Consider the following 26105-nt stretch of genomic DNA (forward strand, 5'->3'; position numbering starts at 1 on the left):
AATGGATAAAGAAACTGTGGGATATTTATACAATGGAATATTACTCCGCAATGAAGAATGATAAAATTATGGCATTTGTAGGCAAATGGTCGAAATTGGAGAATATCATGCTAAGTGAGATAAGCCAATCTCAAAAAACTAAAGGACGAATGATCTCGCTGATAAGCGGATGAGGACATATAATGGGGGGTGGGAGGGGCTAGCATTAGGTTTAGGATTAGGTTTAGAGTTAGGCTAAGGAGAGCAGTAAGAATGAAGGAAAGAAGGACTGTGTAGAGGGAAAAGAGGGGTGGGAGGGGTGGGAGGGGTGGGAGGGGTGGGGAGGAGGGGAAAAATATAATAAATATCATTACCCTATGTAAACGTAAAAAAAAATAAAAAATAAAAAAAAAAAAAAAAAAAAAAAAAAAAAAAAAAAAGAACTAACAGGAGAATCTTGACTTTCGGTTATTTTTCCCCAGGGATAAGTTTGTACACTTATTTATGTACAATTTTAATAAACTGTCTTAGAAACTCAGATAATTTTGTTCCTGCTTTACACAATGAATTATACACACACATTAAATAAAAGTGTCACATCATCACTGTTTCACTAGAAAACTGCAGACTGTAGAGAAATCTAGAGGATATATTTGAGATGATCTGTTCTGAAATAAATTCAACTTACATGGACAGAGAAAAGCAATCACCTATCCAAGCTGCTATGGAGGAACAGTTCCGAAAATGAGGTATGAGGTCTGAGTGACTGCCAATGAGGACAGAGGCAGTATACACTAAGACTGAGTCAAAGGGGAAAAAAGTGGATTCAAATATAAATCCTAATTAATCACAAATGCAGATGCTCCAAATTCTACCCACTGATTTGCAACTGAGTAGCTTCTTATTGTGTGAATGTACATCCCAAGAGTTTTTCTGAGAAACACCACTTCAGACAGCTAGCTGGCTGATAAAATCATACCCTTCTAATTACTGTGTGTGTTCTTGTATAGTGCAGAAGGAATAGAATATTCTTAGTCTAAACAGAAACATCTGTTGTCTTCAAATGTTTCTGGTCTGTTAGCCTTCATATTCTAGCCTGCTTGCTTTAGGTAGTGACTATGTGGGTCACATGAGACTTTATGTTCATACACTGGACTAAGCAGTTAGAGGCTGCAAAAAGACAAGGGCTCTAGAGTCAGAATTGAGTATCAATTCTAGTGTCTGCATCTACTAGATGGGTAACAGTGACTGTAGTTAAGTTATTTACTTACCTCAAACCCAATTCCTTATTTATAATTTAGAAAAAATAGTATCAAGTTTGTATGAGTTTTGACAGTATTGAGAAAGTATGCAAAATCCTCAGCTCACCAATTATGTTGGTAGTGGTTGTTTTTATTGTCACTAAGGTAACTTCTGATAGGTCTGGCTTTTGGAGGCTAATTTAATTTGACATTTTAAGACTGGGAATAAATTAGAATGTAATGAGAAGGAAATTTTGACTGTAGAAATTCAATAAGGTACTTAGCTCCAAACTGTTGAGGAATATGATCAAAATTCTAGTGGTGAGTTGGTTAATCTTGGTGGTTAATGAATGGATAATATGTGAGAGATATCACAAAGGGCACAGACCTTAGTGAACAAAAAACTTGGGAGAGACGTATTTAAAACTGGAGGACTAACAAAGCAAACAGGAAAATCAGGACAGTTTGTTTTATAAAAAAAATGATAACAAAAGTAGATAGAAGTCTAAGAATGGAACATATAGTGATACAGGAATATAACCATATAGTGATATGGAAATGGTTGTTGGAGAAAAACATAGAACATGAGAGACAGATCATAGTTCCTTTATAAAATACTAAAGTAATAAAATTTTATCAACCACTTTGTACATTAGGAAATCTGAATTGTTCCACTACTTTCTTTTTATTAACTTTTTTTAGTGGTGCTGAGGATCAAACTCAGTGCCTCCACACAGGCCAGTTCTACCACTGAGCCACATCCCCACTCCACTACTTTGTATATGCTACTCAAAGTGCCACTGGTTCACTACTTATCACTACTAAAATAGATATGCTAAAGAAAACATTTTTTAAATTATAATTTTCTGAGTATTTACTATGTTCAGACATGGTAGTAGGAGACAAATTATTTTTAAAACTAAAACACTAGATAAGACATGTCATCACGTTAATTTTAATACATGAGGAAACTGAAGATCAGAAGGAAGTTGGTAAGAAACTAATTTGTATAACTCGTAGCTAAAATTTGAATTCTAGCATATATGAGCATGAAATCTATAGTTAACAATGCCTCATTAAAAAGAACAAAACAGATATTCCAAATGACTAAATTATCTGTATCACTACTTCACTCATAAGCAAGGATATGTGTAAACTAACTGAGTACTATGTGATTTCTGTTTCAGGAAGTTGAGAATATTCCTATCTCCTGCTGAATTTCAGTTAACCTTTTTTCCCTATACTGAGCATCCCCAGCATCTGCCAACTTTCTTTCTTTGTGATATCCATTACTTCTATTTGGGGATTTCTTTCCTCAAATGCATTGTAACTTTTTTCTATATTATGTTTTCTTTTGAGCAAATATAAAGGCTCTTTACTGATGTTTTTAAAGTGAATTAATCCTCAAATGCTGACTCCTTTCAAATATTCTCATTATCATTCACCATATCAACAGACTTAAAGTTAAGAACCACATGATTATTTCAATAGATGCAGAAAAAGCATTTGATAAAATACAGCATCCCTTCATGCTCAAAACACTAGAAAAAATTGGGGTAGTGGGAACATTCCTAAACATTATAAAGGCAATCTACGCTAAGCCCATGGCTAATATCATTCTAAATGGTGAAAAACTGAAAGCGTTCCACCTAAAAACTGGAACAAGGCAGGGATGCCCTCTTTCACCGCTTCTATTCAACATTGTCCTTGAGACTCTAGCCAGAGCAATCAGACAAACCAAAGAAATTAAAGGGATACGAATAGGAAAAGAAGAACTCAAACTATCCCTGTTCACTGATGACATGATTATATATTTAGAGGAACCTGGAAATTCCACCAGAAAACTTTTAGAACTCATAAGTGAATTCAGTAAAGTAGCAGGTTACAAGATCAATGCTCATAAATCCAATGCATTTTTATACATAAGTGATGAATCTTCAGAAAGAGAAATTAGGAAAACTACCCCATTCACAATAGCCTCGAAAAAAATAAAATACTTGGGAATCAATCTCACAAAAGAGGTGAAAGACCTCTACAATGAGAACTACAGAACACTAAAGAAAGAAATTCAAGAAAACCTTGGAAGATGGAAAGATCTCCCATGTTCCTGGATAGGCAGAATTAATATCGTCAAAATGGCTATACTACCTAAAGTGCTATACAGATTCAATGCAATTCCAATTAAAATCCCAATGATGTACCTTGCAGAAATAGAGCAAGCAATTATGAAATTCATCTGGAAGAATAAAAAACCTAGAATAGCTAAAGCAATCCTCAGTAGCAAGAGCGAAGCAGGGGGTATTGCAATACCAGATCTTCAACTCTACTACAAAGCAATAGTAACAAAAACGGCATGGTATTGGTACCAAAATAGACAGGTAGATCAATGGTACAGAATAGAGGACATGGACACAAACCCAAATAAATACAATTTTCTCATACTACACAAAGGTTCCAACAATATGCAATGGAGAAAAGATAGCCTCTTCAACAAATGGTGCTGGGAAAACTGGAAAACCATATGCAATAGAATGAAATTAAACCCCTATCTCTCACCCTACACAAAACTCAACTCAAAATGGATCAAGGACCTCGGAATCAGACCAGAGACCCTGCATCTTATAGAAGAAAAAGTAGGTCCAAATCTTCAACTTGTTGGCTCAGGATCAGATTTCCTTAACAGGACTCCCATAGCACAAGAAATAAAAGCAAGAATCAACAACTGGGATAGATTCAAACTTAAAAGCTTTCTCTCAGCAAAGGAAACTATCAGAAATGTGAAGAGAAAGCCTACAGAGTGGGAGAATATCTTTGCCAACCATACCTCAGATAGAGCACTAATTTCCAGAATCTATAAAGGACTCAAAAAACTCTACACCAAGAATACAAACAATCCAATCAACAAATGGGCTAAGGAAATGAACAGACACTTCACAGAAGAAGATGTACAAGTAATCAACAGATATATGAAAAAATGTTCAACATCCCTAGTAATAAGGGAAATGCAAATCAAAACTACCCTAAGATTTCATCTCACCCCAATTAGAATGGTGATTATCAAGAATACAAGCAACAATAGGTGTTGGCGAGGATGTGGTGAAAAAGGAACACTCATACATTGCTGGTGGGGTTGCAAATTAGTGCAGCCACTCTGGAAAGCAGTGTGGAGATTCCTCAGAAAGCTTGGAATGGAACCACCATTTGACCCAGCTATCCCACTCCTTGGCCTATACCCAAAGGACTTAAAATCAGCATACTACAGAGATACAGCCACATCAATGTTCATTGCTGCTCAATTCACCATAGCCACATTGTGGAACCAACCTAGATGCCCTTCAGTTGATGAATGGATAAAGAAACTGTGGCATATTTATACAATGGAATATTACTCCGCAATGAAGAATGATAAAATTATGGCATTTGTAGGCAAATGGTCGAAATTGGAGAATATCATGCTAAGTGAGATAAGCCAATCTCAAAAAACTAAAGGACGAATGATCTCGCTGATAAGCGGATGAGGACATATAATGGGGGGTGGGAGGGGCTAGCATTAGGTTTAGGGTTAGGTTTAGAGTTAGGCTAAGGAGAGCGTTAAGAATGAAGGAAAGAAGGACTGTGTAGAGGGAAAAGAGGGGTGGGAGGGGTGGGGGGAGGGGAAAAATAAAATAAAGATCATTATCCTATGTAAATGTAAAAAAAAAAAAAAAAAAAAAAAAAACCATAGACCATAAAAAAAAAAATTACTAATTTCTCCAAGAAAAAAAAGAATTAAAATAAATGCAAATTAAATAACACAAGATTATAAAGGTCTGCTTAGTTTTGAATGAAACATAAATGGCACTTAGGTTTGTCTCTTAAATACTGCCCCTAGAGCCAAACAAATGTTTTAGGCATTGGAGAAGAGTTTACCTGCCTTCCATTCAGTTTCCTCATCCATCTCTTAATCAGGTAAATCTTATAGGTCCTGTTCCTAGATGAACAGGTAGGTAGCCAAGTTCTCCAAAACTCAAGTAAAAATCATTTAGATACAGAAAAAAACTACAAATTAGTAACTTCATTCTCAATATTCCTCTGCCATGAGGCATGAAAAATATTTAGATTACTGCATACATAAATTTATTTGATTTAGTAGAGTCCCCAAAATAATCACATAAGACAATCCTTCCTGCAGTACAATATAATGAATAAAACTTAGGCCTTATGTCAGACCTGGGTTTGCCACTATTGTTTCAGAATTGCTACTCTCTAGGCCTCAGTTTCTTTAGCTGTAAAAAAAAAAAATAAGTTTTTACTTCCAACTGACTGCAGTAAGGAGTTAATTCACATGAAGTCCTTATTAGAAAGCCTGGCACATAAAAACATCCAATTAATGCCACTTGCTATTATTATTGTTTTTATCATAAAAATAAAGAAAATTAAATCAAGCTAATGTTTCTATTGTTAAAATTCCCAATACTAACCGTGATTCCATGCCACCATCATAAGAATGTCCTCTTCTTGAATGTTCATAGTCTGACCTGCTATAATCAAAGTAATCTCTATCCCGAGGGGACCTTTCTTGTTCTGCATATCTAACATATAAAATAAGAAAGCCAAAGTTGTAAGTTGAAAACAACTACATTATAAATATTTAGGAGAGTTGCTAAAGCATCTCTATGATTACAAATCTTCTCAAACTGCTTTTAAGTAACAGTTTATTTTGCTAACACCCATTCGGTCAGAATCACAAGCTTTCAGCTTATGTATAGCAAAATGCCTGAAATTCACTTAACCAAATTGTTTATCTTGTTTCACGTTGTCCCGAGTGACAGAAATTTATGGGGAAATCAATTTTATTTGTCAGGAAAAAGACTATCCTACAAATGATTTTTTTGCTTACCTGATTTGTTTTTCAAAGCACTGAACAAATGAGACCAATGTCATTGGTTGAGTCTCCACAAGGCTCAACTCTACTGCAAAAGACTATTCATCAGTTTTTTTTACTCTTGAAATTGCATAACTGGGTAACGGTGAGAAAGGACTGAAATTATTAGCAAATAAGGATGCACTGCATTAGATCCATCATGTGAATCTTTAAGGTCAATAAAATCAGAGAATTTTATGAGAAGTTTTACACATTATATATACAAATAGGAACATGATTCATATTTTATACATGCACCTACAATTAAGGTATGCATACACACACACCTCTGTGTGTGTGTGTGTGTGTGTATGTTAAGTATGTGTACAGAACAGGTGATAGGTGAAAGGTAGTAAGTAGTCACAAACCAGGGAAATGAACTTGGTATTTATAAAGCAAATTTTTTGAGAGATATTTAGCAAAGTGGAATAAGAATAAAGTACATAGGGAGTAATGATGCTTCTCCTTCCAGAAATTTTTTTCCTTTCCTTCTTTCTTTCTTCTTCGTACTAGGGATTGAACCCAGGGGCACATTACCACTGAGCTAAATCCCCAGTCTTTTTTATTTTTTGTTTTGAGACAGGGTCTTTCTAGATTGCTGAGGTTGGCCTCAAACTTGTGATTCTTCTACCTCAGCCTCCCAAGTTGCTGGGATTATAGGCATGCACCACTGCACCTGGCCAGAAATTATTTTTAATAGTTATAGCTTACTAAGTTAAATAACTATAGTCCTAATATGAATACATGGTGAAAAATAATGGTAACATTTCTGAATTGTTAAATCTTAAGTATGATGAGATGATATAACGCACACAAAGATATTCTGTAAACTATACAGAGCTATGTAATTAGAAAGGACAGCAGTAAATAACAAAAACTAGTACTTCAACATCCACCCTAAAATTAGGAAGTTAAGAGCTAAATAATTGTATAAACTTATTATAAAAAAGTTTAAATTACACTCAGAACATATAAAGTTATTTACCTGTCTTCAGGAGAAGAGGTCCTCTGATATGAATTATAGTTTTCCCTTCTGTCATGACCAGAAGAATGCTTTCAAAGGGAAAAGAGGAGTAAACATTTTTTAAAAATTTATGTTAAAAAGTATATAGATAATAAAATACACATCTTGGAAAATTACAAGTACTTTGGCTCACATTTGCTATTAATATTCAAATCTTGTAACACTGCATTTACCAGCTATCTTCCCTATATGAAAACCACAATATTCACCTATATGAAAATCACAAATTTAGTAGAGGTTACTAAATATGGGTAAAACAAAGAGCTAGGAGAAACTGACTCAAATATATTTATAAAAATTCATTTTTATTTTCAACAAATGTTATTTGAGCATCTGAATATGTGATATCATGTCACTCTAAGGAATTAAAAAAAACAAAACAAAACTTGACTCTTTAAAAGTCATTCACCAAATCCTTTGAAAAAGAACATACAAATAAGTAACTTCATGTAACTTAAGACTGACAAGACATGTGACATGAGATAGATATAAACCATTCACTTTAAATACATAGCCTAATTTAAAAGTCTGAATATATGAAGAGGCCAAAATACTTATTTTTACACACACACATGCAGACAGATATATATATATCTAGCACGTAAAATTTTTTATGCAACTAGTCAACATTGGTATTAACAAGCTTATTTTTTAAGAATTAAAATTATTTTAATAAATCTTACTTCAAGACAAAAGTATTTCTTAAACTATCAATCTTGAAATCTAAAAAAAGGACAACTCAATGAGTTGTGCAAACTTACAAGCTTGCCTCCTAAATGAGAAAAAGAAGCATTTAAAAACAGAAACTTGTTCTGAATAGAAATGCAAACAAGCTCCTACTTCCTCTGATTTTATAATTATTTAGTTAACAGCGGTCTGAATCTAACATTATCACAAGTAAATGGCCAATCTCATTAAATATTGAATTTTTGAATAGGGTTCCCTAATAGACTAATCTATGAAGAAATATGAAATGATAATGATTTAAAGTAGCCATAGTTTGGCTATTATCTTATACTAAATGCAAGCATCTTAAAATCTGGTACTTAACACACACACACACACACACACACACACACACACACAAATTTACTTAGTACCACAATAAAGTAGAATTGTTCAATGACATAGGTTTTTGTAAAACTTTACATCAAGATCCTAAGCCAGGGGCTGAGGGTGTAGGTCAGTAGTAGGGCACATGCTTAGCATGCATGTGGCCCTGAGTATAATCCCCAACACCCAAAATAGGGGAAAAAAATCCTAAGCCAAATATAAAGCACAAAATTCATTCTATTTGGGGATAACGTAAGACACAGCACTTCCTATATAGATACTCTAAAGGATACAAATATAGGGAAGACTATCAAGGAGATATGATCTACAATATTTCTACAAGTAAATATATTCCTCAGATATTCCAGAAAAAGAGAGAGAATAATTAAACTGCATTATCTACTTTTTCTTGTACAAGGCAAGTCAATTATTTTGACTACATTAGGGAGAAGGCCTCAATTCTGTGGCAATGGTTTTTAACACATCTCTCCAACATCTGTTGTGAATAAAAGGGAGGAACCAAAAACACTGAAATCGTGAATCAGAAGGATTTCTTAAATATGATCAAGTAATGAGTGTCTGGCACATACAAGAGGTCTTGCAACAAGAGATATTGAGTAGGGAATAATCACTAAGGCACACAGCTCTGAGCAATGGACAGTAGGACCTGAATTTGGCTTTGATGGATGAATAGGATTTCACTAAGTTAAAAACCATTTGGGGATATGATCCAAATATTAAGAATCCAAATTTCCTCATTTCCCTTTTAAGTTTAGCTTATAAGTCAGAGTAACCATTAATACAGTCAAAATTACCTTAAAATTCTGCCAAATGCTCATTAAGCAAAACAAATATGGTGACATTGTGTAGTTGCTTAGTCTCTTAATGTAGAGAGCAGTGTGAGGAGGCAAGTAGAGCAGGAGCCTCAGTCCAGTGGCTGTGAGCATTCAGTAGACTCAGAAAAGACATATTCAAAAGCAAAAGAAGAGAGGAGTTGGAAGAGGTGGAGAGTTTGCTTCCAACAAAACACAGTGGGTCCTTGGCTGAAGTCTATGAGCTTAACAAATGAGTCACCAGAACATGGAAGATGTGATCTTCATTTGCAGTAAAAATGCCCACCTCCCCCACAACCCCTGGCCCACCTAGTGGACCAGCTGTGGCTAATAGAAAAGAGGTGGACCAAGTAGGCAGAAGTGGCTGGGAGAAACAAGACACTAAGTGTGAAGGGCATGATGACTGAAGTCACTCCTGGGCTAGGGGGATACTAAAGAAGACCCACTGGGACCACAAGAGAAACACTTAAAGAGTCTGAAAGGAAGATGACTCTGAAAGCCTAAACATTTTCCTCCCTGTGTAACAAGTATTAGTTTAAAGATCTGAGTGCTTCATCTTATAAAGCTCAGTCAAAAGGCATTTCTGCACAAGGTTTTCTTTTGTTGTCCCCACCTCCTAAGAGTCTGCCACCTACTGGGCCCTCAATAAATTAACTGTTTAAGTAACAATGGACCAATGAGTGCAAGTCCCAAAGAGGCAAACTTCAGAACAATATATGAAGGTATCTACTGCAGATGGAGCTAGTTTAGAAGTCAGTGAACTCCACATCAATGGTGATATGCAAGCAGAGGCTGGATGTCTACACAGCATGGAGGCTGAAGGTTGTCCTCTTATACACAACAGGATGGAAAAAATGGCAGCAGAAGCAGTTTTGATAAGCACTTTCCACGTACCAGGCCTTGTCCCTACTTCCTGTTGCCAAGCAGCTTGGAGTCTGCTGGTTCTCTTTAAAAAATTAAGTTTAGGGGTACAGAGCTAGTGGAGGAGAGGAAGGGAGGAGTGCCTACCTTTAGAACTAAATGAAAATACACCCTCCCTTTACCGAATCTGAGCACAAGAGGTGATATGCTGGCTTATAAATCCATGCAGCTGAGAAGAGGAGGAGGTTGACAGGTTTGCTCTTGTGCCAAGACCACTCACAGGCAGGACAGTTTTGAAAGCACATGGAGTTATTCTCCTTGGTATTGTTCTGACCACACTTCCTACAACTCTCCCCTTCCCAAAGCTGTTCCAGTTACACTAGACTCTTTACCTTTATACTTGCTGTTCTCTCTTCCTGGCACACACTTCCCTCAAGCACCTGCATGGTTAATCCTCTGCTCACATGGCTACCTTCCTTTTCAATGGGCCCCTACACTAACCTCCCTATTATAAGCTGCAATTCTTAATGCCATGAATCTCCATACCTTATTTCTTTTCTCCACAGCAGAAGCCTAGTACTAAACACTGTAATGTACTATATAACTTAATTATGTATCAAGTTTATGGTTTATTTTCTGTGTCCTCACACTAGAATATAAACTCCATGAGAACAAGGAATTCTGTTTTGTTCACTATTTTACTCAAAAGCTTAAAAAGAATAACTGCAAAATTTTATAAGAATTCAATATACATTTGTTGAACAAATATAGCATATACATATGAAATATGCAGCAAGAAGTTCATATTATGGACAGACACACAGGGACCTAGACCAACTGAGGAAGGAGATACCTGCCTTCCATGTCACACTCATCCAGGGAAGCAAGTTCCTTTAGAATAATGGTGGAACCTTTAGAATAATGGTGGAAAATATGTTTAGTACATATTTTCTTCTGCACATGCTCACACACAATTTGTAGAGACACTGATGTATGCACACACATGTACACACACAAACACACATAGACAAAAACACATTTTATATATGTTTTCAACTACCCTTTTGCATGCTATTACTCCAGTCTGGACAAGTATCTACCTTTGAAAATGTGTGGAGCCTGAAGCGTGTGTGATGTCACTCTACTATCTGATTTCAGTGCCCTAATCATATATGTGCACTGCTGTTTAAAGGATAGTAATTGAGTACAAGCTTGCATTTTCACCATGAGTTTCATACTTACTTTTATCTGTGCCACACTACTTTTCATTTTCTATTGCCAGCTGGTCTGATAAATCAAAGAATCCTTCCTCAAGTTGGTTCAAGTAATAAGTACACAATGGTTTGAATTCCTTGACAGTTTACTTTTTACGTCTGCAAACATCACCTATAAAATAGAGCAAAGAAAGCTTTGTTAACACTGATAAACTGCGTATGAAATAATGATATATTCTTTCCGCATATTGGACATTTGAACAACTAATTTTTCTTAATAAGCACAGATATAATCAATAATTAAATAATAAATTTTAATCCTTAAATAGTTCCACAAAACAATGTATTCCTAGCATGTATTACTGAAAAAGACTCCACAATCAAGAGAGCAAATAGGCTTTATTACAATGACGGAACAAGTTAATTTAAAAACAGATGTCTTATAACTTTATTGAAAATGCTCTCAGTGAAGGATATCTGTATCATGCAATAGTAGTGTAGTATTATAAAAAATGAACTAAGGAAACAATCATAGAGCAATGATACAAAGGGGATATAAAATAGTCAATATTTCTACATAAACTAAGAATGAAATAGCTGATGCTCAGGAAATGATAATCATTCAGAAATAAACTGACTCCACAAGGATATATATAAGGTGCTAAACTAAAATAACTGCCTCAATGTGTTTGAGAACTAAATATTTGGCTCAAATAAACCTACTCATCATTAAATGCTAAAATGTCTTTCTATTAAATAAATTTTAGTGATTTCTGCAAAATGCTGTTACATTCATATAAAACTGCCATTTAAGCATTTTATTGGAATCATATACCCAAATGGTTTATTGTGAAGTAATGAAATTACAAAAATAAAATGAAGTAGAATTAACAGATGTACAGAATACAGAGAAAGAACTATGTTCAATACCAAGGTAACCAAATACAACTAGGAAAAAGATTTTTGAGGACTAGAGAAGCTATTCTCTTGTCTATTTCCTCCTTTTTTAAAGATGAAAACACTAAAAGTCAGACAAGTCATTTCAACATTCTAAATGATAACACCAGTTAGTGGTGAACCTATATGTAGAAACTCAAGCTAAGTACACCTAGTTACACATTTTTTTCAGCAGGCCACACAGACAAACAGTTTTAACACTGTAAGTGATAAAGTTACTATCATTTATGGGGATATATGCAAATCACTAAGTCAAATGGTTAGCACAAAATCCAGGTTAGTAAAAGCAATATACACAAGATTCTTTACAAACTTATTAATATTTCTATGAAATATCATTGAAATCTAACGTATATTACCCCTTATGTATCTGCAGCTACAGTTAAACAGACTAATGTGTCTAACTATATATAATGAGTCCATATGCAGACTATTTTTTTTTTTAACTAGTTATTACTGCAATTGTGAGCAAAGCTTAGTCTTCTTTTTTGGCTGGTAAGTTGTCCCAAATCTTTATAATTTTCTTCAAGGAATGACTATGATCTTAAATCTTAACAACCATATAAGACACCAGCCTATCTAGTACTTTATGTCCACAACCATGACATTATTGTTTGAACTCAGTTTCAGAGTAACTTTTCCTACTGGATTCTATACCTTAGATAAACAGAAAAAATATCTCAGAATAAGTTACACTAAACATGCTATAAAATCAGATTTGGTGATAGTAGTAGAGAGAGGAGAAACATGCTCCCCTTCCTTAAATAGCCTATTCTAAAATAATGCAAGAATTACAATCTTGATAAACCTGTGTTAACAAACATCAGATGATAAAAATAAGGGATGAGGATGTAGCTCAGCAGTAGAGTACTTGCCTAGTATGCATGAAGCCTGGAGTTTGATTCCTGGGAAGGAAGGAAGGAAGGAAGGAAGGAAGGAAGGAAGGAAGGGAGGGAGGGAGGGAGGGAGGGAGGGAGAGAGGGAGAGAGGGAGGGAGGGAGGGAGGGAGAAGGGAGAGGGGGAGGGAGAAGGGAGAGGGGGAGGGGGAGGGAGGGGGAGGGGAAGTGATGGGGAGGAAGAGTGTTTCAATGGGGAAAGAGGAATGTACAGACTAAGAAAATTCAGACATATAATAATTATACTACTTGGGGGGCTGGAAGATAATAGTTCAGTGGTAGAGTACTTTCCCAGCTTGTGTGAGTTCCTGAGTTCATGTCCAACAATGCAAATAAGGATAACAACAATGGCAAAAACACTATTTTCTTATAAGAATCTAAATAATAAAGGTTTTGATTTCCAGGACAACCACAGCTTATTTGGCATTTTTGTGCAAATTTTTAAAAGGGTATCTGTACTTTCAATTAAAAAATGGCTATGCAGTTCCTACTGGTCCCAAACCTTTCAAAGGTAACAACTATAAACTCTTCACAAAACACACTACAACCTGAAGGTACTAGTGAGAATCAACGAAAACATGCTAACTGTAGAGAAGAGTAGATGCCTGGGACAAAGGAACATGAGGAAGTTATCCCCATACTATGGCTGTAAACTCGAGTGCAAGCTGCAGTCTACAATAAGCATGGCAGCCAAAAACTGATAGAAAAACTGCAGTCATTCTCATTTGAAGAACAATGGGCAGAGCCTGAAGTAACCACAGTTGGAAAGCAAGAGAAATCATATAGGAGAGAGAGAAAAGGGAAAAACCTCCAACAGCATGGTATAAACTCTCCCCAAATCTCTACCTGCCTCTAAACCAAAATATGAAGAAGATAGATTCCTACTGAACCATGAATTGAACTGCAGCTCAAGAGGCTAGAATTTGCAATTTCAGTCCAATTAAGTCAAGGGCTTAAAAAGTCGCCACTTTTCAGAATGTAACAGAATCCAAAGTCTCTATAAGTATCCAGGATATTATTAAAAATAACTTATTAAAGAAAGTAGCTCAGTCTCAAAAGATAATCAGAGGAAATGAATGCTGAAATGTCCAGACACTGGAGTTAGTACAGAAGGTTCTATAAGCAAGGTTTTGAAAACATATGGGAAGACATAATAGAAAAAAAAAGGCTGGGGAATTTCAGCAAAGTTTTTGGAAATAATAGAACCAAATAAATTCAAGAATTGAAAGATATATGAAGACAACAGAAAAAGTCAGGGGGCTTGAAGATAAATTAATAGAAAATAATCTAAAGAACAGAGAGAAAATATTTATAGACATGTAGGACAATATTGAGATGACCCACATATGTGTAATTAAAGTCCAAGAAGCAAAGGAGAAAAAGAATTTAAAAAAATATTTTGAGAAACAACAGGCAAATATTCCCCAAATTTGTTTGACAAACCCAAATTCACAGATTGAAAAAGCTCAGAGAACATGACAAGATAAATATAAAGAAAACAACAATCACACACATATTCATCAACATAAATCAATATAGACTGAGCATCCCTAATCTGAAAATCTAAAACATTTCAAAGGATTTTTGAGCATTCAGCATTCAAAAACTTTTGTATCTTGGAGCTTTGCAGGTTTCAGACTTTCAGATTAGGGATGGTAGAACAGTAAAAAGCAAATATTCTATGCAAATATTCCAAAACCCCAAAAATATCCAAACTTTAAAACACTTCTGATCACAAGCATTTCAGAAAAAGGGATCCTTAATCTGGAGTCAAACTGCTGAAGATCAAAGATAATGAGAAAATCCTGAGTAGTGAGGGGGAAAAAAAAATCAAAACATTACATATAACTCAAATTATAGTCATTATTTAATATTTTAAAACTGGTTGCTAAGTCACTATGTTAAAAACCAATCTGAATTACAGCTAACTTTATTATATAAAATATGAATGAACAAACCTATCCAAGTAACAACAGCTACTGCTCTCTCATCTTGGGCAGACACAACCTTGCAGGGACAATGCTTGTCTTGGCAGGATTTTAGGTTCCACTTGCCTCAACAAGATAACTCTGTGCCATACACAAGTTGTATAATTCTCTTCAAAGGTCCACTCTATATGGTTCTAAAGGGGTAGATAGAGTCATAAACTAGAAACTTAACCAACTTCTGCTCAAAGGCAAAAGGATTTTTCTACCTGTATCAGCACAATCACTGTGTCATTTCTATATCCTTAATGCCTTTATCAAGTATTAATACATAATTCATGCAATCCCAAAAAATATTTACTGCACTTCTATTATTTGCCAAGTACCTTTGTAGGTGCTGGTTGATAACAAAGAATAACCTTAACAAATTCTCCCACCTACATCATGCTTATATTCTAGGTGTCAAGAGCAAATTCGCAATGTGAATTTTGCTCTCAAGCAAAGTGGCTGGTTGGACTTTTTTTCCTGCATGTCAGTTTCAGATCATTACTCTATATTGCAAAACTGGTCTGCTAAGTCACTATGTTAAAAACCAATTTGAATGATGAAAATTGAATGATAGGGAGATTACTTGTACATATATTGGAGCCCATCTAATATAAGTCAGAAAACAGGGGAGGGGGAGGAGAAGGCTTGGACCTACTTGTTTTATGAAAACATTCCCAAGATAATTCCAATATCCAACTCTTCTCCAAGTTGCTTCAGCTCTACAATTCTGAATGAAAGCACAGAGGTTCTCAATTTTTCTTAGGTATAAAACAGGACCCCCACAGTCTACCTACTTTATAGTAAAGAACTTAGTCTTAAGCCAACTGGAAAGGGATATGCAAGTTTCAAATGTATACATCTTTACCAAATGAATAGTAAGAAGTCTATAGATATACCTGAAAGAATTTATTATCAGTGTTTTTTAAACTTGAGAAATTGTACCATAATTTATGATCACTTATATAATCTTATTCAATCCTCATAATTATCTTGCTTTGGTAATTTTTTTTTAGCCTTATTTTTCAATGGGAGAACTAAGTAACAGAGTTGAAACAATTTATCCAAGTAAATCACAGGTAGTAAATGGCAGAGCTAAAGTTCAAAGGTAGGTTTATCAGATGCTTAAATCATTTAATAATGAATCCCAAAGGATCCCAATTAATAAATGGATATCAAATTGATAAATTATAAAATGTAAACAGGTACAGTCTGTACTACCCAGAAAACTTTCTTATCCTAATGGATCCATTCCTTTCAGATAACACAGATTGTAGTGCTAATATAACAAACTACTTACTACTTTTGGAACATGCATAATAATTTTAAGAATTTCTTTACTTAATTAGCACATCTAGGCTTTACTGTGACCAGGTACAGTATGAGCAAATAAATCACTTGACTCTATTATGCAAGATTAAGTATTTTCTTTTACTATTCCTCTGGGTTATGAAACCCATTTTCTCTTCCCAACCCATCCACAAAACTTTTTTTTAAAGCAATTTTCTATGTATTTTATTTCAAATTGCCTTACTTATGTAAATTTAATGAATTTTCTTTCTGATCAGTGTTATCTTTCCCCTTTTTACTTTTCAACCTTCAACAGTAAATAATTTCTGGCAATCACTAATCTATTATAAGTCCATGTCTCAAAAAGTTAAGAGTAAAATTGACAATATTGTAAAAGTAGATTGTTACTTCAGTTCTAATAAAAAATGCATATAATACTATCACTGTCCAGATTTATACAGAATATGCCTGTAGGGAAATTTGGAAGTTCAATATGTGCGTGCTTGATATTTAGACTAAATGGAAATTTCTGCAATGAGAGTAATTTATCTAGAGTTTATAGTTCTCTCTGCTCTTCTTAGCATCACTGTGGATTTTATGATGAATTTTTAAATTTCTCCCCTTGTCACAAGTAAGCAAATCAGCAAAACCATTCCTGTTTTCCTGAGCAAGGAGGGTATTTTGCAATAGGAGATGTAGCACTCCTGGGAGCACTAGTTTTAAAATGATGAAGATTTTCTCTCAGTTTCAGCAAGCATCAGAAGGCAAAATATTTGATAACATTTGTAAGAAGTACTTCAGACTGTTAACTAGAAGCAATGAAATTGTAAATTCTGCAATTTTCTAAAAAATTTATAACATGAGAAAACATCCAACTGATAACTAGAATACACTGCTTTCCAGCTTCTTCCAAAAAGAGAATACTTCTACCACTGTTACTTAGAGTCTTCCATCCATGTTAGAAAAACTCATACTATCATAAAACTGCTAAAGAAAAGGGGAATCAATAAAGTGAATTCCCTTTAATTTATTCATTCTAAAGATTGATAGCAGGTTTGGTGAATTTCAAACATTACCACTGTGTTAAAAAAAAATCTTGATTGCCCAATGGGGAAAATGATAATACTTAACAATATTCAAAATAAAAAATTTCTTAAATTGGTTCTAAATGTCAAAACGTAATGAAAGGGGAATGATGGGATTCTCTGAAAAATCCCCCAACAGATGCCAAGTCCCTATCCCTTCTAAATATTGTTTTTCCTTCTCAGGGAACAAAAAGGAATAACAAATTGGCCACAATTCTTAAGCAATATATAAGATTGCTATGTAATTTCTATATCTGTACTGAAAGACAATTCCTTTGTTTTGGAAAACTGTTTCTTGCTGTTTTTTAATAGGAACATATGAGAAATTTGCCTATGATATGCCACATAAGAAAAAAAGTGATGTGAAATTTGATTTCAGCTCAGAGTCACAATTTCGAAAGAGAAAAAAAAGTCAAAACACTCCTGTTTCCTTTTTGGAAGAGTCACCAGGTACCATTGACAATCCTTTATCTGTAATTCTGAAATCTGAAAAACCCTGAAAATATTTAGCAGCAAAACCTGACATGCTGAGTTGGGGATGTAGTTCAGTGGTAGACTGCTTGCCTATCATATGTGAGGCCCTGCCTGGGTTTGATTCCCAGCACCACAAAACAAAACAAACAAACAACAACAAAATCCTGACACTTATCAATTTAAGACTTAATTCATGAAACCTTGAAACATGTGTTTGATTAAAGGATACTGACTAGGACCCAAAAGAGAATACTCAATAAATATTACATGTACTGCATTTCTTTTCTAAATTCTGAAGAATTCTGAGTGTTGAAACAGTTCTGATTCCAATAATTACAAATAAAGAACTACAGACCTATGTATAATGACCTCCTGGTTGTTAAATCCAGAGGCAACCTTCCTCTTATCAGACACTGCTCTAGTATTTGATACTGCTATTCCTCCTTTTCTTGAAGCTCTCACTTCTTGAACTACACATCACCTTCATCTGGTTTTCTTCCTCTCTTCCTGCTCCATCCCTTTGATATTTACCTCCCTTAAAGTTTAATCTTTGTTCATGTGTTTTTGTTTTGTTCATTGCTATATTCTCAACACATATGGGGGTTCTCAACATATATGTTAAATTAACAAATGAAAAGTCTTGGCTTTTTCTTTTTTCATATTCTTTCTGGAAGACTATCTTTGATCTTACAGCTTCGACTCACATGTGAGAACAACTTTTCACTCCAGTCCAATAAGGGTTTCAAATCCTATGTCATAGAAACCTTAGAAACAAATCTGATCCTGACTTTACCCCATTCTTTCTGTATATAGGAGCTCAGAATAATGCTCCATTCAGGAAAGATTCCATAATAAGATTACAACAGTTTCGTTTTCTCATGAGGCCTTTATCTGTAGGTTTTAAGAACTTTTCCAACTTGTATATACAAATATAAATTCCCCATGTATGCTACTAACTGGTATTTCATTGCATAGAGTAAAAAGATCCTTTTATAGATCTGTAAGGCTGCTCATAAGAAACACAGGCTTTTATAAAAGTATGTTCCATTTCTAAGTATTTGATACTACTCCATACTTTGCAAATGTCCTTTGTAAAAGAGGAATTTTGTCTGTATGCCTTCAACAATGTTTCTGCATATATTGTTTCATAACAGGAGAGTTCCTCAGTAGCAGTCTAGCTCCTAAATAAAATAAAACCTAAAGGACACCCTTTCTGCTACTATACCCTCAATCACTTGCACTGACATGCTCCTAAGCCTACAGCCTCTTGATTACTTTCCCTCTATATCCTTTGGTTCACAGCTCAGCAACCTGGCAATAGGATCTAACTTTTCTGAGTAATCTCAGCACCTCTTTTGCCAAGCAAATGGTGTTAGCATGGTTTTATTTGGTCTAATGATTAAGCTAAATTTATACCCATTTTCAAGATAAGAAAAATAAAACATTAAATTTCAAACCTGTACCACAACCCTCATTACTCTTAGTGCATACTTTGTGGCAGAGAATTAGTTCTAATGATTCTCATCACCCACTGAATGCTTCCTTCTTCAAATTAATTTCAAGTTGTGCAAAAAGATTCTCTTTGTGAGGTTATAACATGTGGAAAGTTGTATTAAAAAACAGGACTAGAAAACAATGAAGTTGGAGCCACAAATGAAATTTATATTATGCAGCTGCTCAGAAAAGTACTTCCAGAGAAAACAAGGAAATACAAAGCTAAAAGAAAGAAGTACAGTCATGGCTTTATAGTAAAGGAAGTGCCTACACATACTGAGGCGATATATGTGTTAACAGCACACTGGTAAATGTTCCTATCCGCAGGTAGGAACATCTTAAGATCTACAGGAGGAAGTCTTAAGAGCTATAGCTATGCTGTAAACACTGTACTGCTGGAAAAGAGGAAGTGCAACCACAGGTCTGGGAAATGAAGAAAGAAGCAGGTCTTAGGCGGATTCCTGAAGGATAAGTAGGAATTATCCACAAGGAAAGGAGGAAGAGATCATTCAGGAAATGAGATCAGTATGTGTAAAGACTCAGACATAAAAGAGTTTAGCAATGTCAAGTTGTTAACAGTAGAGCACAGGGTGCATGTAGAGAACTGAACAAATGAGACAGAACATGAGATTCATGAAACTTGAAGTGTGAAAGGCTTTGTGTGAACACATTGAATCCTTTCAAGTTCTTAGCTATTGCTGTATACCCAGAACCTGGAGAGTACCAGACACTTAACAGGTTCCACTTTTAAAATAAATTTAAAAGAAGGGGGAGCGTGTCTTTTTGATGATTATTCCCCATTTCTTCCTACACAGAAAACTCTATAATGCTGTTTTGATAACTTTCTTATCAAGGAATACCTTGACAGTCTTGTCTCAACTAAACTCCTTCTTGGAACCACCAAGCTTTGTCATAACTGCTTCAAGGCAGCACTATCCAATGACATCTTCTATTTGTCCTCAATCATGTTAACCTGGAGAGCAGCTTGAATAAATTTCCCTACTAAGTGAGATTAAAAAAAAAATGCCAGTTCCACTGTGAGCATTGTAAAAGGAATTGTGACCCTAAAGGAGTTCTTTCGAACTCACAAAAACATGTCTAAGTAATAGTAAAGTCATATGGCTTCATCTGATGTTCACTTAGCCTCGTCTCCTCCCCACCTCCCAAGTCTGTTCCTCAGCTTGTCTAATTAACTAAATGGGTTGAATACATTCTGCCCACTCTCACTGCACAGCTTTGAAAGCAGCTTTTCTGATTACTGGAGAGCCATTTAGTGACTCATAATCTGGAAAACTTGGAGGACTGATATCTATATAGAAATTTATGAAATCGCCTCTGAGCTCACAGTACTACATCTTACTACAGAAGTTCTTGTCACTGGGTCTAGAATGAAGTTGTCCTAATAAACTAATTCAGGGAAGGACAGATAGGGTACCTTTTCATGTGGTAGTGCTGTACTCTGTCTAGCTTGATCTATTCATGAGTTAGGCTCAAAGACAGGTTAAACCTGAGTTGACACTGACTGGTGCACGTGCACACATTCTGCCTCCCATTAACTAACCCATTCTTTAATCACAGAAGCCTTCAGTTTGTCTCCAGGCCAAGGCAGCTCATAGTCCCTTTTCCGTATCTCTTTCCTTGGAAAGACTTATTAGCCTTGGCTACAAAGAGCAAAAGTTTACTTTAATCCATTCCCTTCTCTCTTTTTCTTTTCTTTTTGGACAGGAGATTGAATCCAGGGGTACTGTACCACTGAGTTACATTCCCAGTCCTTTCCTCATTTTGAGATTTTGAGACAGGGACTTACTAAGTTGTCCAGGCTAGTCTATAACTTACAATCCTCCTGCCTCAGATTCCTGAGTTGCTAGGATTACATGTGTGTACCACCATACCTGGTGACAATCCATTCCTCTCTTAATGTACTATATTTGAAGAAAATGCTTTGAAAGTTTGCACTCTGTTGTAAACATTTAAATGTCTCTTCCATTGTCCAATTGGGAAACATATGTACTGAGAAAAAACGTAAGTCTGAGGGATTGGTGAAATTCATATGCCAGAAGCCTTATGTTCTATTACCCTCTCATGCTAGGAGTCCCAGATTTAAACAGAGAAGTAGGGAAACAGGACAAGGAAGCCTCCAAAGTCCTCAGCTGGGATCAGCTGTTATTACCAATAACTGTTTCTTTCTACTAGCTCTAGGCCAGTCATAAACAAGTCATGGGTAGTTTAGGTAGTATAAAATTCAGCCTATAGTGCATGATAAACAGAAAATACAGGTTCAAGTTAGGACATAGTATTACAGATACACAAAGTATCACTATGTCCTCTTTTGGGTAGTCTCAGATAGAACTGACTGTAGGTCATTTGGCAAAATACAATCTTCAGGGAGAAAAGTCAGCCTCTAAGGACTCTGGCAGAACTGACAGAGCTAAGAAAGCTGGTTGGGGAAAAATAGTTAAGTAGTCTAGGAAATGTCAGAACTCCAAAAGTGATTGCAGCTAAGCTCTCCAAAGTAGGGAATGATGTGGTGGCAAAAAAACAGAGAAAAATCAACTGGCTATGGATCAAATACTTGAAATCAAGGAGAGTAGAAACTCAGATTGAGGAGTGGAGAGGACCATAGCATATCATTAGGGGATGGGCTAGAGTAGTGGTTCTCAAATTAACTGGCATGACAATCACTTTGCATGATTTGGTAAGAGTAGTTTGATGAGCCCACATTCCCCAGTTTCTGATTGAGCAGGACTGGCATAAAGTCCAATAATTTACATTGCAAATAAGAGCCAAAGAGATACTGATGGTGTTGACTTAGGAGACCACATTTTGGAACTCTGAGGAAATGGTATAAAATCAAGGTTCTTAGCCTCTTAAGTATAACCAAGAAGAGTCTACAGCCCCAGTCAAATGAGTTGAAAGATTCCATGAGGGTACCATAGGCACTTAAGAGTGGAAGGGCAACATTCAGAACCAAAGAACAAGAACTGGAATACAAGAGAACACATCAAATGCACTATAATAGTAAAAACAATAAGTGCTAATGTTGTATATCAGGCACAGTGCCTTATGCACATTATTTTTCATCAAACTTAAAACAACCAAGATAGGTCCTATTTTTTTTTTTTCTCTCTCTCTCTCTTATCAGGAAGGCAAGACTAGAATGTTAGGTAACTTGCTATGAGCGACAGAATGAATCCGCTGCACTGCACCAAGACTGAAATTTTGGCTTGGTAGTACACCAAAAAAGTGGGTTTCCTCCTCCTACATATGTTGCCTGTAGCAATGTGTCTCATGGTCAAAACTATACTTCCAGTGTCAATTCTAAATGTGCTTTTCCATAGTAGGATGATAACTTACGTTGTTAACTCCTGCATTCACAGGCAATCCTAAAACAAGGCAAATTTAAATATAGATAAAACAGACTCCGGAAGAGGCAGATTAACTTATCTGAAGATCAAACTTCCTTGTTTATCTGCTATTTCTAGTCTACAGACATGCAAGGGGAACTCTTATCCTACCTTTTTAAAAAGTGCTTTTAAGAGATGCAACCAGGGCCTCATTCACGCTACAATGAGCTACATCCAGACCCTCTTACTAAACTGTAAATCATATAATTCTTGTAACTAAAATAGCCTTTTCCCAAATCCTCCCTTTTTCACTTACCTCAGAAAATTGTGAGGATTAAGTGGTAAAGGGATTACTGCAGTCAGACTCAGTGAAAATAACTATTGTGTTACCACTGTATTACAGTGTATGGTAGGGCCAGCTCAGCAGAGAAGTGGAGACCCGGACCCAAGTTTAGAAGTTACCGCATCATTGAGGTAACGCTGTGGAAGAATAAGGGTCGATAGACGAACACCACACAATGAAAAACAGCGTCCTCGCTGAAGGATCAGCATTTACCGGACAAGGAAGCAAGAAAGAAACAACAAGTGAAATTTTAAAGGAAGACCTACAGGGATATTACGTTGGAAAGAGTAAGAACGAAGCTTCCACTTGGTTAATTAACTACAGTTCACTGATCCCAACCCCATGGCCCTCGGACCCAGGCACTAGGAAAGGCCCCTGGCGAGACCATCAGCTCCAGAGGCTCCAGTGATCCGCGCCTGAAACATCTTGCACGCCAAAGGAGAGGCGACCAGCGCTAGTGCTGGACTTGAGCAACAAAGACGCTGCGAAGGGACGGCCCCAGAAACCTCACTAGCAAGCTGCGTCCGTCCGCGCAGGCGGAGAGCCAGTTCAAGGCCGCCCATTCCCCTCCCTCTCGACTGCCCGGCCCAACCGGCTCTCACACCCCGACCCCGCGGATCCGCAGATGATGGGAAGGCCAACGTGACCCAGTGCCGCCCACGACCGTACCGGCACCAGCACCACTCCTGAGCCCTTCACTACCCACCCGCCCCAGCCATCCGCCACCCCCACTCCGGGTCGCTGCTCGCGGCCAGTCTACGGAGTTCGATAATTACCTAAAGCTCCACCGCGCCGCCATTACACCGGATGTACGTCACTTCCCCTTCCCACGGACTGGCAGTAGGAAGGCGGAGCGTGACACAAACCTGATGCAATGGGCTATGATACGTCATCACATTAAATTAAGCTTAATAACATGGAGTAATACCAGATTTAAAGCAGTCGATCTGGCCGCACACTTTCCGTACTCAAACGGCGACAAAAGAAAACTTGATAGGAACTACAAAATCCAGCATCCACCGGCTGCGCGGACGGAAATGACGAGAGCAATTGTAGTTTTGGCGTGAGAAGGCCGCAGGGCACGGTGGGAATTGTAGTTCTGACACATACGCGGGCGAAAGCACATGCCGTCTGCCTGCCCATCAGGGACTTGCTAGTGTTTAGTATTTAGCAGTACTTACTTTAATCTAAAACTGCTTTTATTCAGTTACAAAAAATAAAGTGGTGGGGTGGTCCCAAGTGGTCACATTTCCGTGAAAAAAATTTTTTCCCAGGTCTTCTAGATCAAACCCAGGACTTCACATGTGCTTGGCAGGAACTCTGTCCCTGAGATGCACCTTAGCCCTTCCTGAAAAAGTGTAGACCTCTTTGCAGACTTTTTTCAATATTTTGACCAAAATCTTACCAAATGTTGAGTGCTCATTACGTTCCAAGTTTTTAAGACCAAGTAAATGGAAGTTGGAGTATAAATAAGATGAAATAACGAGAAGTTAATTCCGTAGTGTGCGATGCTTCTATTTTAAGTGACGGTGCCAGCTGTAAGACATTGTGAGGAGAAGGTGATTATCTGGCACAGTTGGAAGTAGCAGTCTGTAAAGAGTTCAGTGATAGGGCACCAAACTGTTTCCTTAAACTTTACTGTTGTGGGATTTTATTTTATTTTTTTCTTAAAACAAAGTTATATTTATGTTCCCCAACCTTTTATCAACCAGGTCTGACTTCTTTAAACACTCCTCAATTATAATTTTAAGGTTCTCATGCTTTGAACCCTTTCTAAGAGAGGATAATGATTAAAAATAAAAACTGAATGTAGACTACTTGTGCTTGAATCATGTGCTCTTTGATTTATTCACTAGCTATTGATGTTGGACAAATTATTGCACATTCTTTGCCTATGTGTTAAACAGGAATAATAGTAATAGCCATCTATACCATAGTTTTAAGAATTGAATTAATTGATACACCTGTTGCATGTAAGATAATCACTAGTATATAATAGTGTTACCTATTATTTTTCATATTCAAGATATTTGACCATTGTTAAAGATGTATTTTGATGATTTATAATGTTTGAGTGAATACCTTCCAGTTGTACAATACAGTGCACAGAAGATAAATCTGGCAAACATTTGTATCCATACCTGAAAAAAAAGCACAATACCACCTGTACAATTATCAATGGAAAGAGAAAAGTTAGGGTTGAGCCTAGGGGAGGTGGAAAATACCAGGTTTGTCAGTTGGGTCCTACAATGGCTCAGGTGGCTGAGTCAGGAGGATTGCAAGTTCAAAGCCCACCTCAGCAATTTAGTGAGGCCCTAAGCAACTCAGTGAGACCCTATCTCTAAATAAAATATTTTAAAAGGTCTGACTTTTTAATGTAAGTTTAGTGGTTAAGCACTCCTGGGTTCAATCCCAGGTATCAAAAAAAAATATTTTTTTTAAATAAAATAAAAAAAAGAAAAAAAGAAAAAGAATTAGGAATGTAAAGGTGGGGCAAAAAAAAAAAAAATGGAGAGGAACAGGATTGGACAGGGTACTCTAGAGCAAAAGAGAAAAGAGAAGAAGCCCACCTTGGAATAAAATGTCCAGGCACCTTGTACTACAATCTTATCTTGCTCAGTGACTGGTTGGAGCTACCCCAAGAAGGGTCTGATCCAAGACCAAGTTGAAGATGTCAGAAGTTGAAGGCTGTCACTGAACCATACTCTTGGCAGCTAGACAAGTCTTTTCTTGAATAGGTATTTGAGTAGCAAATCTCTATGCCTGTCACAGTTCAGCCCCATAATATAGGTCCACTCTCCATAAACATTCAGGGTACAATTCCTCCAGGGTTCTAGTGGACTTCTCTTCCTGAAGAGAAATTAGTTAATTAATTAATTAATTAAAATTTACTTTCGGTACTGGGGACTGAACCCAGGGGTGCTTAACCACTGAGCCATATCCCCAGCACTTTTTTCCCCAATATTTTGTTCAGAGGCAGAATCTTGCTAAATTGCTTAGTGCCTTGCTACGTTGCTGAGGCTGGCTTTGAACTCATAATCCTCCTGCCTCAGCCTTCTGGAGATTACAGACGTACACCACTACTCTGGGCCCTGAAGGAAATTTAGCAGACAGAATTTAGTGGGGCAAATTATAGTCCCCATC

General features: G+C 36.4%; 1 protein-coding gene across 2 annotated transcripts in view; it reads right to left on the reverse strand.

Annotated features, from left to right (window-relative positions):
• The window catches only part of Cwc22 (CWC22 spliceosome associated protein homolog), a 65114-nt gene extending 41284 nt beyond the window's left edge, over positions 1–23830 (reverse strand). The window contains exons 1-4 of one of the 2 annotated variants that reach the window (XM_047547268.1): positions 23738–23830; positions 11137–11280; positions 7109–7176; positions 5681–5791 (exon numbers count right to left, since the gene is read on the reverse strand). In XM_047547268.1, the coding sequence (XP_047403224.1) occupies positions 5681–5791; positions 7109–7176; positions 11137–11163 (206 nt within the window). In that variant the 5' untranslated portion in view covers positions 11164–11280; positions 23738–23830. Of the gene's footprint in view, positions 1–5680; positions 5792–7108; positions 7177–11136; positions 11281–15589; positions 15639–23737 lie in introns of those variants that run through there. The other variant, XM_047547269.1, reaches the window with a different exon arrangement.
• Between the last annotated feature and the right edge of the window lie 2275 nt (positions 23831–26105).

The sequence above is a fragment of the Sciurus carolinensis genome, chromosome 3, assembly GCF_902686445.1.
Source record: "Sciurus carolinensis chromosome 3, mSciCar1.2, whole genome shotgun sequence".
Lineage (NCBI taxonomy): Eukaryota > Metazoa > Chordata > Mammalia > Rodentia > Sciuridae > Sciurus > Sciurus carolinensis.